This window comes from Lepidochelys kempii, chromosome 2, assembly GCF_965140265.1.
Source record: "Lepidochelys kempii isolate rLepKem1 chromosome 2, rLepKem1.hap2, whole genome shotgun sequence".
In the NCBI taxonomy this organism is placed as follows: Eukaryota; Metazoa; Chordata; order Testudines; family Cheloniidae; genus Lepidochelys; species Lepidochelys kempii.
This window is the reverse complement of record NC_133257.1, coordinates 71,932,818-71,947,303: the sequence shown is the minus strand read 5'-3', so window position 1 is coordinate 71,947,303 and position 14,486 is coordinate 71,932,818. Positions and strand designations below refer to the sequence as shown.

At 40.6% G+C, this 14,486-nt stretch overlaps 1 protein-coding gene across 6 annotated transcripts in view; it reads right to left on the bottom strand.

Moving 5' to 3' along the window:
* The window catches only part of PXDNL (peroxidasin like), a 295,520-nt gene that overhangs the window by 101,302 nt on the left and 179,732 nt on the right, over positions 1–14,486 (bottom strand). For 5 of the 6 annotated variants that reach the window (XR_012157221.1, XM_073331210.1, XM_073331214.1 and 2 more), the window contains exons 5-7: positions 14,149–14,220; positions 12,344–12,415; positions 7,956–8,125 (exon numbers count right to left, since the gene is read on the bottom strand). Coding sequence is in view for 5 of the 6 variants with exons in the window: in XM_073331210.1 (XP_073187311.1) it covers positions 7,956–8,125; positions 12,344–12,415; positions 14,149–14,220 (314 nt within the window). In the remaining variant the exon portion in view is untranslated. Of the gene's footprint in view, positions 1–7,955; positions 8,126–12,343; positions 12,416–14,148; positions 14,221–14,486 lie in introns of those variants that run through there. The other variant, XM_073331213.1, reaches the window with a different exon arrangement.

The following is a 14,486-nucleotide window of genomic DNA, read 5'->3' as shown; positions in this document are numbered from 1 at the left end:
TCTGGTTAGTCTATTCTCTTATTTTGGTGAATCTATTTATGTATGTTCTTGTTTATATAGTCTGTAAAATCAAAACTTTTTTAGTTACTACAGAAGAGAAAATGCTTCAAGTTTAGAAAGAAAATGTGCCAGTACACTAGAGCTGGTCAGGAATTTTCTGTCAGAAAATGCCTTTTTTCCCACAATCAAAATTTGCTGTGAGAATTTTATTTTTCCATTGTGAAAATCCAGATGTCAGCTCCTCAGCTGTCTGTCTGGAAGAGTCCTGTTAATTTCACTTTCTACAGGCTGCTGGCAAGCTCAAAATATAAGTTTCAGTTTTCCCAAAATTGAATTGTTCTGAAAATTCCTTCTTGTGAAAAAAATTGCAGTTTTGACTTTTTGTCATGATTTGGGATGATTTTTATTTCAGAAACACACAAAATTGATCATGGGAAGGGATTTCAATTTCTAGTCAGATCTACAGAACATTAGTTTGTTTCTAAAATAGCAGGACATTATGGGTTCAGGTTACCTGTAGATTATTATACTTGTAGATTTTATATGCATTGTTAGTAACATTTTGCAAGCATTTGCACTAATGTTAACTGCCTGCTTATTTTTTATAGCTTACTGATTGTACAACCTGTACATGAGAATTTTCCTCTTTCAGTATTACAGAAATATATTGGCCAATACATTACCTTGTATTGATGCTTTCAGACATAAGCTTCACAGCCATGAGACAAACATACCCATTTTAGTCAATGTAAAGCAGAAAGGGTCTTAATCAGAATTGGTCAACGTTTTTGAACAAAAGCTTGTTCAATTTTATTAAAAAATTGGCTTCACAAAAAAAAATGTCAATATATATATTTATATGTAGGTCTTGCGTTTTTAATAAAATGATATCAAAATTTTACATTTATCTAAAACCAGGTTTTCAGAAAATGAAAAGTTACGATGACCATTATGACAGGTTTCAGAGTAGCAGCCGTGTTAGTCTGTATTCGCAAAAAGAAAAGGAGGACTTGTGGCACCTTAGAGACTAAAATTTATTTGAGCATAAGCTTTCGTGAGCTACAGCTCACTTCATTGGATGCATTCAGTGGACCATTATGATAGTGTTTTCAATAATGTTCTTTAAAAATTATGAAAAATGTGGTTAAAACCAAAATTATGTCCATTCCAAACCCATCAGAATGAAAACAATTTTAAAATATTTCCCAAAACTAGTTTTTCATTCAGATCCATTTTGTAGTAAGATACCTAGTAGATGACACTGGTATTGGATTAACCAGTCAATGTAAAGTCTTCATATCCTACCACAGACATTTTGAAGGAAACTTTCATTGGCTTAACAGGAATTCTATTATAGTATGATAGTTGGATATGGCCTAGAAAGGCTGTAGTTAAGAGTGGCACTACATTGGGACTAAATTCATGAATATGTACAGTCTGGTTCACCCTAGAACAAAACTCCTTAAAATGTAATATTGTCATGTTCATTTTCCTCTGGCTGTGATATTTGCTTCCATGACACCCTGTGATAGCTCACAATGATAAAAGCGCTCTCTCTCTCGCTCTTTCTCTGAGTTACATGATTCAGTGCATGCAAGGGAGGAGGTGGATGGAAGAACATGCTTTGGAAGCAGAAATTTTAATTTTAATTAACATTTTAATATCTTGAAACAGTAAGTACCTTAAAACTCCCATAATAAAACTGGGATGTCTGGTCACCTTAATCTAGCATAAAAGCACATAGAAGTAATAGGCATTAAATTAGACTACACTGCTAATCACTTAACATTTTACATTAATTTAATTTGAACATAATTGAGTTTTTGATTAAAGGTTTCAGAATACTTCACTTATCAATTAAAATCTAGAAGTGACAGATGTTCAGACAGACATTACAACTTTCACAGTAAATTGCTTATTTTTCTGTAGCTTTCTCTGCTGCCTATAATCCTTCCATTAATTTTTTTCATCTCTTAATCACATCTTTTCAGCCACATACACAAAGACATACTCCCAAACTAACCTAGACAAAAACATCTTTAAAAGATAGTTAGTATAGTTAGACATATTTAATTCAAAATCAATAAATCTAGTATCTTGGTATCCATAGACTCAAATTCTAGTTGACATTGCTCCAAGGAGCACCCTCGAGGAACCATAGAGATGAGATGGGTCATTCAGATTCTGCCTTCTATTAAGAGTTACAGAGAGACCATTCTGCAGGACATAAGAACACAGTACTCATGGAGGAATTCTGCACCACTGCGTGCACTCAGAATTCATATCCCCTGGACATTTCTTTGCTTCCCTACAGAAAAATGACTTTGACAGAGAAGCAAAGGGAAGTTGCAAAAGCAATCACACGCCCCTCCCCAGAAGTGCAGGCATGTAGTTTTGGGCTCCTGGAGCAGTCAGCGGAGAGGTAAATCACAGTGGTGGGAGATGGCTGGAGATGCCCCAGCCAGTGGCTCCTACCCTGCGCTGGACTCAGCGCCTCTTCTCCTGCAAGCAGCATCTGGGGTCAGGTCAGATCCACCCCCAGAAACTTCCCCTGACTGCAGGAAGATCTGCACGCCCTCTCCCAATTCCTGACCCCATCACTCCACAGCCGTGGGGGGGGGGGCTCACTGTATGAGGACCTGCTCCCCCATCTTGCCAAGCCCATGCATCTCACCGCTCCCCCGACCGGCACCCAGAACCCACACCCTGCCAAATCTCACCCTCTGCATCCGGACCCCCACCCCTGCACCCAAGCCACCTTCCACTGAGCCCCTCGCACTCAATCCCCACTCCACTAAGCCCAATAAGCTGCACCTGGACTCCCATCCCACCAAGCCCTGCTTCCTCAGCACCCAGACCCCTGCTTTGCTGAGCTCCATCCCCCCACACCCAACCCCCCTTTGCTGAGCCCCAACCACCTTCACCTGGACCCCCCTGCAGAGTCGAACCCCCCTGCACCCAGAAAACCCCAGAGAGCCCCTGTGCATCCAGATGCCCCCCAAACCCGAGCCACCCACACTCAGATTGCCTCACACAAAGCCCTCTCACCCCACACCTGGATTCCCCCCACACTTGGATCTTGCAGGGCGGACCCTGCTTGCCCCACATCTGGATCAGGGGGCAGGGATGGGCATGCATGCAAGACTTAGTCCCTCTTGCTTGCTATCTTGGTGTGCCTAGCATAGAGGGGCAGGGCCCAAGGTGTTTCTGGGGCAGTGCCGGCCCTTGCGCTGTGTCTGGGTTGGGTGCAGTCTCACCGCTGAGTCTATGTCCTGGGGGTTGGGCTGCAGGGTGATCTCCCACCTCCATGCAGCCAGTGGCCCATGGCTCCCCAGTGCCACGTTGGAGACTCCACATTTATTTATTGACAAATAAAGTTTGCAGAATTTTAAAATACCGTGCATAAAAATTTTATTTTTTGGGCAGAATTCCCTCAGGAGTTGCACAAGAATGATCATATCTGGACAGAGCAGTGGTTCCTTATCTGGGTATCCTGTCTGAGACAGCAGTCAGTACCAGATGCTTGGGAAGGAAATGCAAGAAACTCTGTAATGAACAACAGTGAAATAAACTGCCCACAAAGTAAGCTACTTCCTAACCACAGGTAGACAACTTTTCTCTGAGGCTTGGTATTCTTGGAACAAATGGTGTAACTATGGTCCCCCGCATTATCAGTTATTACTATTTCAGAATTGCCCAGGCATCAAGGCCTTTTAGAAAACTAGAACATAGAATCATAGAACATCAGGGTTGGAAGGGACCTCTGGAGGTCATCTAGTCCAACCCCCTGCTCAAAGCAGGACCAATCCCCAGTTAAATCATCCCAGACAGGGCTTTGTCAAGTCTCACCTTAAAAACTTCTAAGGAAGGAGATTCTACCTCCTCACTCGGTAACGCATTCCAGTCTTTCACCACCCTCCTAGTGAAAAAGTTTTTCCTAATATCCAACCTAAACCTCCCCCACTGCAACTTGAGACCATTACTCCTTGTCCTGTCATCTTCTACCACTGACAATAGTCTAGAACCTTCCTCTTTGGAACCACCTCTCAGGTAGTTGAAAGCAGCTATCAAATCCCCCCTCATTCTTCTCTTCTGCAGACTAAACAATCCCAGTTCCCTCAGCCTCTCCTCATAAGTCATGTGTTCCAGTCCCCTAATCATTTTTGTTGCCCTTCACTGGACTCTTTCCAATTTTTCCACATCCTTCTTGTAGTGTGGGGCCCAAAACTGGACACAGTACTCCAGATGAGGCCTCACTAATGTCGAATAGAGGGGAATGATCACGTCCCTCCATCTGCTGGCAATGCCCCTACTTATACAGCCCAAAATGCCATTGGACTTCTTGGCAACAAGGGCACACTGTTGACTCATATCCAGCTTCTCTTCCACTGTCACCCCTAGGTCCTTTTCCACAGAACTGCTGCCAAGCCATTCGGTCCGTAGTCTGTAGCGGTGCATTGGATTCTTCCGTCCTAAGTGCAGGACTGTGCACTTGTCCTTGTTGAACCTCATCAGATTTCTTTTGGCTCAATCCTCCAATTTGACTAGGTCCCTCTGTATCCTATCCCTACCTGCCACCGTATCTACCACTCCTCCTAGTTTAGTATCATTCGCAAATTTGCTGAGAGTGCAATCCACACCATCCTCCAGATCATTTATGAAGATATTGAACAAAACCGCCCCCAGGACCGACCCTTGGGGCACTCCATTTGATACCGGCTGCCATCTACACATGGAGCCATTGATCACTACCCGTTGCGCCCGACAATCTAGCCAACTTTCTACCCACCTTATAGTGCATTCATCCAGCCCATACTACTTTAACTTGCTGACAAGAATACTGTGGGAGACCGTGTCAAAAGCTTTGCTAAAGTCAAGAAACAATACATCCACTGCTATCCCTTCATCCACAGAATCAGCAATCTCATCATAGAAGGCGATTAGATTAGTCAGACATGACCTTCCCTTGGTGAATCCATGCTGACTGTTCCTGATCACTTTCCTTTCATGTAAGTGCTTCAGGATTGATTCCTTGAGGATCTGCTCCATGATTTTTCTGGGGACTGAGGTGAGGCTGACTGGCCTGTAGTTCCCAGGATCCTCCTTCTTCCCTTTTTAAAGATGGGCACTACATTAGCCTTTTTCCAGTCGTCCGGGACTTCCCCCGATCGCCATGAGTTTTCAAAGATAATGGCCAATGGCTCTGCAATCACAACCGCCAACTCCTTTAGCACTCTCAGTTGCAACGCATCCGGCCCCATGGACTTGTGCACGTCCAGCTTTTCTAAATAGTCCCTAACCACTTCTTTCTCCACAGAGGGCTGGCCACCTACTCCCCATGCTGTGTTGCCCAGCGCAGCAGTCTGGGAGCTGACCTTGTTCGTGAAGACAGAGGGCTAAGAGAATAAAAAAAACCATCAAGGTGTAATGCCTAGATTTCTTCAATTGCCTGAAGAAACTCAGAGTTACTGCAACCTTTCACAAGAATGTACTGCTGTTGCAACTAGCAACTTTCCCTTTTTCCGTGTCTGTGAATGAATGAATTAAAAACATATTAAATTAATATCAAATATTGATATGTTTGATGTGCCAGATACAGTAGTAAAATGGGGAAACATGATGTAATCTAATTTTGTAATTAAAATATTTATGAAACGGAAGTCAACTGAGTGATACAGCTCCGGGCAAAATACTATAAAATTTAATGACAGGGTTTACCTCATGGACAATCGTTTCGGTGTTTATTTTAGTTAGTTAGGAGTGTTAATCAGATCCTGGGGTTAATATAATTTATTGGGAAATAGGTAACAAGGGTGACTACTATAGATCAATTGGGAAGGAGACCTGACTGAACTGGCATGTAAGTAACTGACTACATTGTTTTGTGATCTAGCTTTGGATTGTGTTTCTTCTGCGTTAGCACTGCCAGAGTTGACAACCAGCTGACACAAGTGAAGACCTATACTGAGGAACTCTTAGTCAAAATTCTAAACAAAGTCAACTTCCCACCATAGTGACTGTAAAAAGAAAAGGAGTACTTGTGGCACCTTAGAGACGAACAAATTTATTTGAGCATAAGCTTTCGTGAGCTACAACTCACTTCATCAGATGCATCAGATGAAGTGAGCTGTAGCTCACGAAAGCTTATGCTCAAATAAATTTGTTCGTCTCTAAGGTGCCACAAGTACTCCTTTTCTTTTTGTGGATACAGACTAACATGGCTGCTACTCTGAAACCTGTCATAGTGATTGTGTATGAGTTATTTTTACTATGGTTGTGTGATTTAATTCTAAAAAATGGTTATATAGATTTTTTTTAGTTTGTTAGCCAAATCATAATCTAATACTATTTTTGCCTTATGATATCTTATGCTATTAGTTGCTATAGTTAAGGGTATTTAATAACCTCTATAAAACTACATTCAACCCTCAAGTCCCTTTCTTTAGTTAAACAATCAAGATTAAAATAATCCTACAAAAGGTGTACAGGTAATGAGTTAAGCAGTTGTTTACTGCTTTGTTTTATACTATCTTTCTTACAACATTTTATTTCTACCAAATGAAACAGTGAATAAAATGTTATTGCTTAATATACAAGTCTAATCCTATTTTTAAATCCTGTTCTTTTGCCTCAGTCATATCTTGTGGCAAAGAGTTTCACAGTATAACTTATATACATTATGAAAAAGAAAATCTCCTTCATCCACCTTAAATCCAATGCCTTTTAATTTAATTGGATGTTTTCTAGTTCTTGTATTATTAATTATTATTATTATAAGTATGTAGTGCTTTTCTGCCCTTCATGTTCATATGTGGCCAACATGACCAGATAATGGCTCCCCATGCAAATTATTCCTTTTATTACCATGGACATCGTTACTATCATGGTGAAAGAGGAAGGGCGAGATGGATTGACAGATAGAACACCACACCGTGGGGCTTTGGGGGGATGCTGGCCCCAGCCAGTATAACAAAAAAAAACATTAATGCTTCTCTTGAACTGCATTATTATGCCTATTTGCAAGAAGGGAGGAATTCCACTCTCTTTCCAGATATCTCCAGCATTTGGTTCACACTTAGAAAACACTACATAAACAAATTTCTCTGTCTGAATTTACTTTAAAACATGACATGAAACCATGTCTTCAAACTGACATTCCTTGATAGAAAAATACAATCCAAGACATAACTTTCCACAGAGAAATTAAGTATCGTTGCAAACTTAACTGTGGAGTCTCTACTGAACAACACATACACACAAAATCCAAGACCCTGCAAATAATTATTGATGTCCTTTTCTTTACACATTATTAATAACCCCATTAAAAGCACTGTGCGTATGGAGAGGCAAGGGCATAAATCTTTGCAGGATTGGCACCCTACCGTATAAACAATGTTAACTCAGACTGAGAAATTGGTCCCTGGTGTTTTTGAGTGATAACACATGAGAACTTTGTTAATTTGCGCACACACAACAACAAATATACCATCATACAATGTACTTCATGCCTTTATTTTTGGAGTATAGTTTAGTTTTCTGTCTTTATAATACTCACTAGTATATTGCAGTTGATTTAAAAAAAATGAAGTTGTAGTAATATAAGATTTCACTACAACCTATTCTAGAAAATCTTTGCAGAGAAATGCAGAGAAACTATTTCCTGCATGCTAATTGTGGGAATGCACATAGTCTAGTTTAGCAAGGTTCTACTTTAAGATGTATTCTACGGGGAAAAGAACTGATCATAATCAAAGACTTCAATAGTTCTTCATTTTAAAGGCCTTCTGACTAAACCAAAAGCACCCATATTTTAAGCATTTCAATGATATTTTAATGAAATTAAATAATTTTAGTTTATTTTCCATAATATATAAAAATAGATACCTGTAGGCTTAAAGCCAGAAGGCACACAAAGAATTTTCTCTCCAAAGATGCATGCAGCCAACTTAACTTACCACAGTTGAATTCTTCTACTATTAACGATGCAACAGACCTGCCCTGAAGTCTCTTGGGATATTCACAGGTGGCAGCAGCTTGAGTATTTCCATTCCTGGTATATTCTTTTATTAGTTCAGCCAACCACATTAATTCACAGTCACACACTAAGGCATTAGAGTCCAGGCGTCTGTGCATACATGAAATAAAAACAAGTGTCGAGAATGCACATTAAAAAAGTCACCAACTTGATTATATGTAACATCACTTTTACTCTTTTAATGCTATTGTAGTTCCTTCAAAATAACTAAATAGATAATCTGTGTGTGTTCACATACATACATACATATGCACACACAGTAAAAATCTCTGGCTTGTTACATTTTGTATTTCCTTCCTTCCTCCTTCCCTGCTCAATATTACAATCTATTGTTCAAAAATGATGTGTCTTCAATATGTTGGAATAAAAAGGTAATCTCAAAAACAACAGTCAACTGCCTTTCAGCTCCAGTATAATTCAGCACAGAACATTAATAGCCACACAGTGCAAATATCCATTAGAAAATCTGGCTACGTACAGGAAGGGATCAGCTATAGCTGTCCCTACTCAGTACACTACAGAGGGAAGTGGATGCATGGATAACTTTCTCTCCACACCAGTACACAGTTGCAGGATATAATCTGTTTCCCAGCACTTCAGTGACAAAAGGAGTTTGTTGCGTAGTGTCACAGCTGGGTGCAGCAGCATTTCTGGGCAGGGTGTGGGGAGACCCATGTGTCCTCAGGGACCTCTTACTATACCTTACACCTTGCTCTGGCCCCAGTTTGGCATAGCACTTAAATAATGTGCTTAAGACCATTCCTACTCCACCGTAAGCTTCTGCTGAAATTCCATGGGATTCATGTGCATGTTTAAAACTACGTATGTGGTTTAAATGTTTTGCTGGGTCCTCTAGAAATGTGCTTCCGCTCCTTCCCAACACAGATCCACCTAACTGAACCGCCACATGACTCATTTAGCTGTAACTAATGGATGCCTTTATTAAAAAACAACAACTATCTGGTTTATCTATGTGTTGGTTTCACTTATATGACAACCATGGTCTAGAATAAGGCTTGGTCCTAAAAGTAACATTAATAATTATGCCATTCAAAAAACTCACACTATTTAAAGACAGAGGCAGCCAGGAATTTGAAAACTGAACCCTTCAGGTCCATTACACTGTTGGAAGACAGGATACTGGGCTAGATGGACCTTTAGTCTGACCCAGTATGGCCATTCCTATAAACTTTAAAAATGACATGACTGAACTAACAGCCATGGACATTGAAATGTACAGTTGTTTTTGTAAAGTTTTCATGATCTTTTCTCAGTTTCTAAGATAGTATTTGAATGCATGTATACATTTTATCTTGCTCTAATAAATTGGTTAGTCTCTAAGGTGCCACAAGTACTCCTTATTTTATCTTGGGTATATCATATTTCTGGGATTCAATTTTTCAAAGAATAAAATTTTTAGGGGCTCTTTTTTCTAACCTGTACATTATAAAAAACACCCTTGTAATATCTATTTGGTTATTAGTGTCAGATTATTGCCCTTAACCTTCTATCATCACACAATACATTCAGAGCCTGCTACATACTGCATTTTAGATTGTTCAACTGCAAGGAATATGTCATGATGATGAGGTCAACTGCTGTAACTTGAAAGGAATATTGATTTCCATTTATTTCAGGTACTTAAATGACTTCCATCATCTGAGTGCCTCCATAACTTTAACCTACTGATCTTCACAACAGCCCTGTGAGCTAGGGGAGTACTATTATCTCCAGTTTACAGAAGAGGAGCTGAGATACGGACGCTGAGGCTCCTAGATCACAAAGGAAGTCTGTGGCAGAGCAGGGTATTGAATACCGGTCTCCCAAGACTGCGGCTAATGCCCTAACTAATGGAGCGTCCTTCCCTATCCCAACCCCCTACCTACACACACACACACACACACACTTGGTGTACATTAGCAACTTATGTCGGTATACCTGCGTTGCTCACGGGGGTGGAAAATCCTCTCCCCTGAGCAACGCAGTTATACCAACCTAACCCCAAGTGTAGACAGCACTCTGTTGATGGGAGGGCTTCTCCTGTCAATATAGCTATCATCTCTTTGTGAGGTGGGCAAAGCCCACCCAGCAGCATCTTCACTGAAGTGCTACAGTGTCACAGCTGCACCAGTGAAGCTCTGCTGCTATAGCATGAGTATAAAAGTGTAGACAAGCCCTCCCTCTCTCTCTCTCTCATCTTTAAGGGATGCTAACATGTTCAGGATGATTACAGTAACTTAGCCACTTATTCTATAAAACCATCCCCCCGAAAGCTATTTTTCAAATGGTTCTTTTCTTATTAAAAGGTGAGGCTTTCTGAAGGTAAACAGATTAAGCCTATAAACACATTTAAAGCACCTTTCTGTAACAGTGTGGCCCTTTCGGCTCTCTCCTTTTCTTTAGCTGCCCACCAGGAGTAGCAGGCTTACTTGCTTTGTAGCTGTTTATTTCTGAGTTTCAGAATTCTGGAATCAAATACAAAAAAAAAAAAATCAACTGAACTAATCAAAGTGTTTCCCTGGAAATGATTTCAATGTTCACTCTTTTTGATCAATATTGTAAGCTGGCAATTGGCTTCTGTGTAAATGGCACATCTAGTTCCAAAACACTACAGAGAATAGTCTCACCTCAGTATACATACATAGTTCCCATCATCACCAAAAGGAATTACACTCACATATTGACAGGAGAATAGGCCCCTATGGAGGTATTAGTAATACCAAGTCATATGAATCCTCAATTTCTCATTTAGCATCACTCACTTAGAACACAGTGATGAACCATACGGTGTTGGTGTTCTCTTTTCCTTGGTGTTCTTATGTTCCTAGCTTTTGGTAAGGAGCAAACTAAGGAGCTAGGCTCTGTTTTTTACTTCTGTAAACTTTAAGGGTATGTCTACACTGCAATTAAAAACCCATGGTTGGCCTTTGACAGCTGATTTGGGCTTGTGGGGCTCGGGCTTCGGGTCTGTTTAATGGCCACATAGACGCCAGACTCAGGCTGGAGCCCAGACTCTATGATTTTGCGTGGTGGCAGGGTACAGCGCTTCGGTGGTAACCTGAGCCAGAACATCTACACCACAATTAAACGGGCATGCAGCCCGAGCCCTGAAAGCCCATGTTAGCTGGCACGGGCCAGTCGCGAGTGTCTAATTGTGATATAGACCTACCCTCACAGTTTCAAGGATAAAGGTTAAGACAGTAAAGTTGCAAATGTTCTCTCTTCGGCCATAATTCAGCAAACTGCTTTGACAACTACTGAATTTTAAACATATGTTACAGCCCATCATCTCTTACTTAACTTTAAGCATGTACTTCTCCACTGGGACTTAAAGACCTATTTGATTTTAAGCATGTGCTGAAATACTTTACTGAATAGGGATGGACCTAAGACTGTACTTCAGTGCTTTGCTGAACTGGGACCAATTTGCTAATTCAAATAAATCCTTATGGCCTGGAGACTTTTTAGAGTTTAGAGCCCAGTCCTGGTCCCATGGAAATAGGAGGCAAAATCCCACCAAATTCAAGGGGGGATAGGATTGAACCCCGAAGCAGGAATTTCCACATCTGGTTTTGGAGACATCATTGGTTAGTAACTACAGTTGAGGAACAAACAGCAAAAAGAGGGGTAAAATTTAAGTTTCGAAGTCTCACACCTGTAGCTCTCTAACTGATTATGAGATGTGAAAAGGAAAAGGCAGGAGGTGCGACAAGAAAGGACCATGTGAGGCTCCTTAAACTTTAACCAATGTTTTATTAGTCATGGAAAACTCTCTCTAAGAAAAAATGTATGTCCATTTGCTGGCCAAATAGGACATGGAAGAACAGAATGCATGATATTTGCAGGCATATAAAATTAAATGGACCATTTGGTTCTCATGTCTACAAACAGGACATCCATTTCTATTAACTGAGAGTCACCAAATTCTGTCCTGATTTAGTCTTAATTCCCCTTATTCCATATTTAGTAACTGCTATCCACATTCCTTCCCTTCGCCTCATTTGCCTTCACCCTCATTTCTCATTCTTCAGCCTTGTTCTCCCCTTCCATGCCTTGTCTTTCAGCTTTGTGTCTTATGGAATTTCTTTTAATTTCCATTCACATTTCACTTCTTATGAAACATTAGAACAAACACAGTACAATATGTCACTTCCTCTGTCCCATGGTGAAAAGCATGCCAACACCACATTATAAGAAAGCTGTGGTCTTCATTTAACTAACCTAATTAAAAACCTGTCTTCACAGTTCACACAGTTTTGCAGTAGAACAGGAGTATCATTATTTACAAAATTATTTTCCAAAACTTACAGTCTCTTTAGTGAATCCAGATGAGAAAAACTTCCAGCTGGGATCTTAGACAACTTATTGTTATGCAGAAATCTGAGGAACAGAAGATATGCCTTAATAACTGACAGATTCCTTTGCAGAATTAGATATTAATATATTACAAAGAACATGGCTCTGCATTGTATATTTTAAAATCTGACAATAAAAAACCCTTGCATAATATTAACAAATTAGTAAAGTTGTCGTTTTATAAAAGCTAAGGCTAAGGGAGGAGGGGTTTATTATTCAACCACAGGTTACTAATAAATATTGATTATATTTCTTTCAGATGACAAAAGCAATATCTGAGTCATTTATAGCTAATGGCCTTTGTTTCCCCACAAGAATAGCGGTATCCTGATCAAATTCAAACTTTGTAATTAAATACTTCCTGTATAAATTCCTCCTGTGGTTTCAACTGGATAACTCATGCTTCACTTTTGGTTCTAAGGCATTGTGTAGACTTACTGTGAAACAACTGTAATGTTTCCCCATTCAGAGGTGGTTATGTGTCAGCAATGGGTAAGTGATGTAGCATAATCTTTTTCATTTCTATTTAAGGCCTTCTCTACCCTGCGGATTTATCCAGATTAGTGCCATCACTAAGTGATGTAGCCACTCCAATGCAAACCATTGACAAAGCAACTATTTGCACTGGTCGCATTTAGCTCTGCTTGAAACTAGCATAATCTCCACTGGCAGAAATTGTGACATTTTGGCTATGTCTACGTTACACGCCACTGTAGGCGGTATGTAGGGAATGTGTAGTCACGGAGAAAAGCAGGCTGTGTCCACACTGTGGTGTATAGTTGCACATGTCAGTGAAAGGCTCGGGCAGGGGGAAGGCCGGGGGGGTGGATGGGGAAGATTCAGCAGCTCTCCCTAGAAGAGCTTTTCCATCCCTGACAGAGTTTCCCTGCAGTAGTGGGGAGCTGCTGCACTCTGTCCCTTTGGCGGGGAAGGGCTCTCTCAGTAGGGAGATGGCAGAGCCTTTCCCCATTGCTGGACGCTTTCCCTCTGGTGGAGTCTTTCTCCAATTCCTCCCCACTGCCAGAGCTACTGGAGTCTTTTCCTGCCGTGGGGAAAGGCGCTAGCAGCTGGGAGGCAGTGGGACACTACATGGCTAAAAATAGCAGTGTAGACAGGAGAGCACGGCTTGGGTGAGTAGAAAGCCATGTAGGTTACACCCTTCAGGGCAAGTCTGTATTTTACTCACCTAAGCCACACCTCACTGTCATCACTGCTACTTAAACTCATGCTAGGGGAGCTACTGGACTACATACTCTACAAGCCACGAACAGAAGAGTGCAGTGTAGAAGTAGCTTTTGCCTGTTCACACTACAGGTTTGCAGCTTTGAGAGGGGTCTGGCAACTGATGGCTGTAACTGAGGTAAATCCACAGAGGAGATGAGCCTTAAATGAGTCACATTTAAAGGTATCATGCCAAACAGATTCTGCAACAGAACAGAATTCTGGAGTTTTGATGGAAATCATGTCTTTTGTTACTTGAAAGACATCTAAACTCACTTTCAGAGAGATCTAAAGTCAATTCACTGAAAATACAGTTCAGACTTGAAAGAGTTCTTCTTGGCTGGAGGGTTTGTGAAGGAAATCTACATTACAAAATCTTACTCTCTTACTAGGGTGACTATTACAGAATTTCCTCTACTTTTCAGCACTTCTGTAGATAAAAGGGCACAGAATTTATTTAGGTAAGTCAGATTTTGAATGAGGAAGACAAATCAAGAACACAGAACTAATGAAAAGTTTGCCCAACCAGCACTTACAATCTTTCTAATTTTGGGAGGTCTCTGAAGGTTTCTGGCTTGACTGTTTCTATTTGATTGAAGTGAATATACCTGTGGAAAGACCATCAATATAGTTATCTCATCTTTTCTGGACATTGTGAAGAAATTGGATAGAAAGGAAATCAGCAGCATTGGCTGAAAATGCTGAAAGAACCCAACAAACCCACAGAACACAATCTCTGTAAACAGGAAATCCATGTATTTTTAACAATCGTTTTCCCTGCTGTTCACAGTGCCAATCTAAGAACCCACTGATACAGAAGAGGTGAAGCTGATGTCTACCAGCAGGTAGTGGCTCCAAGCCATCACCGTCTGTA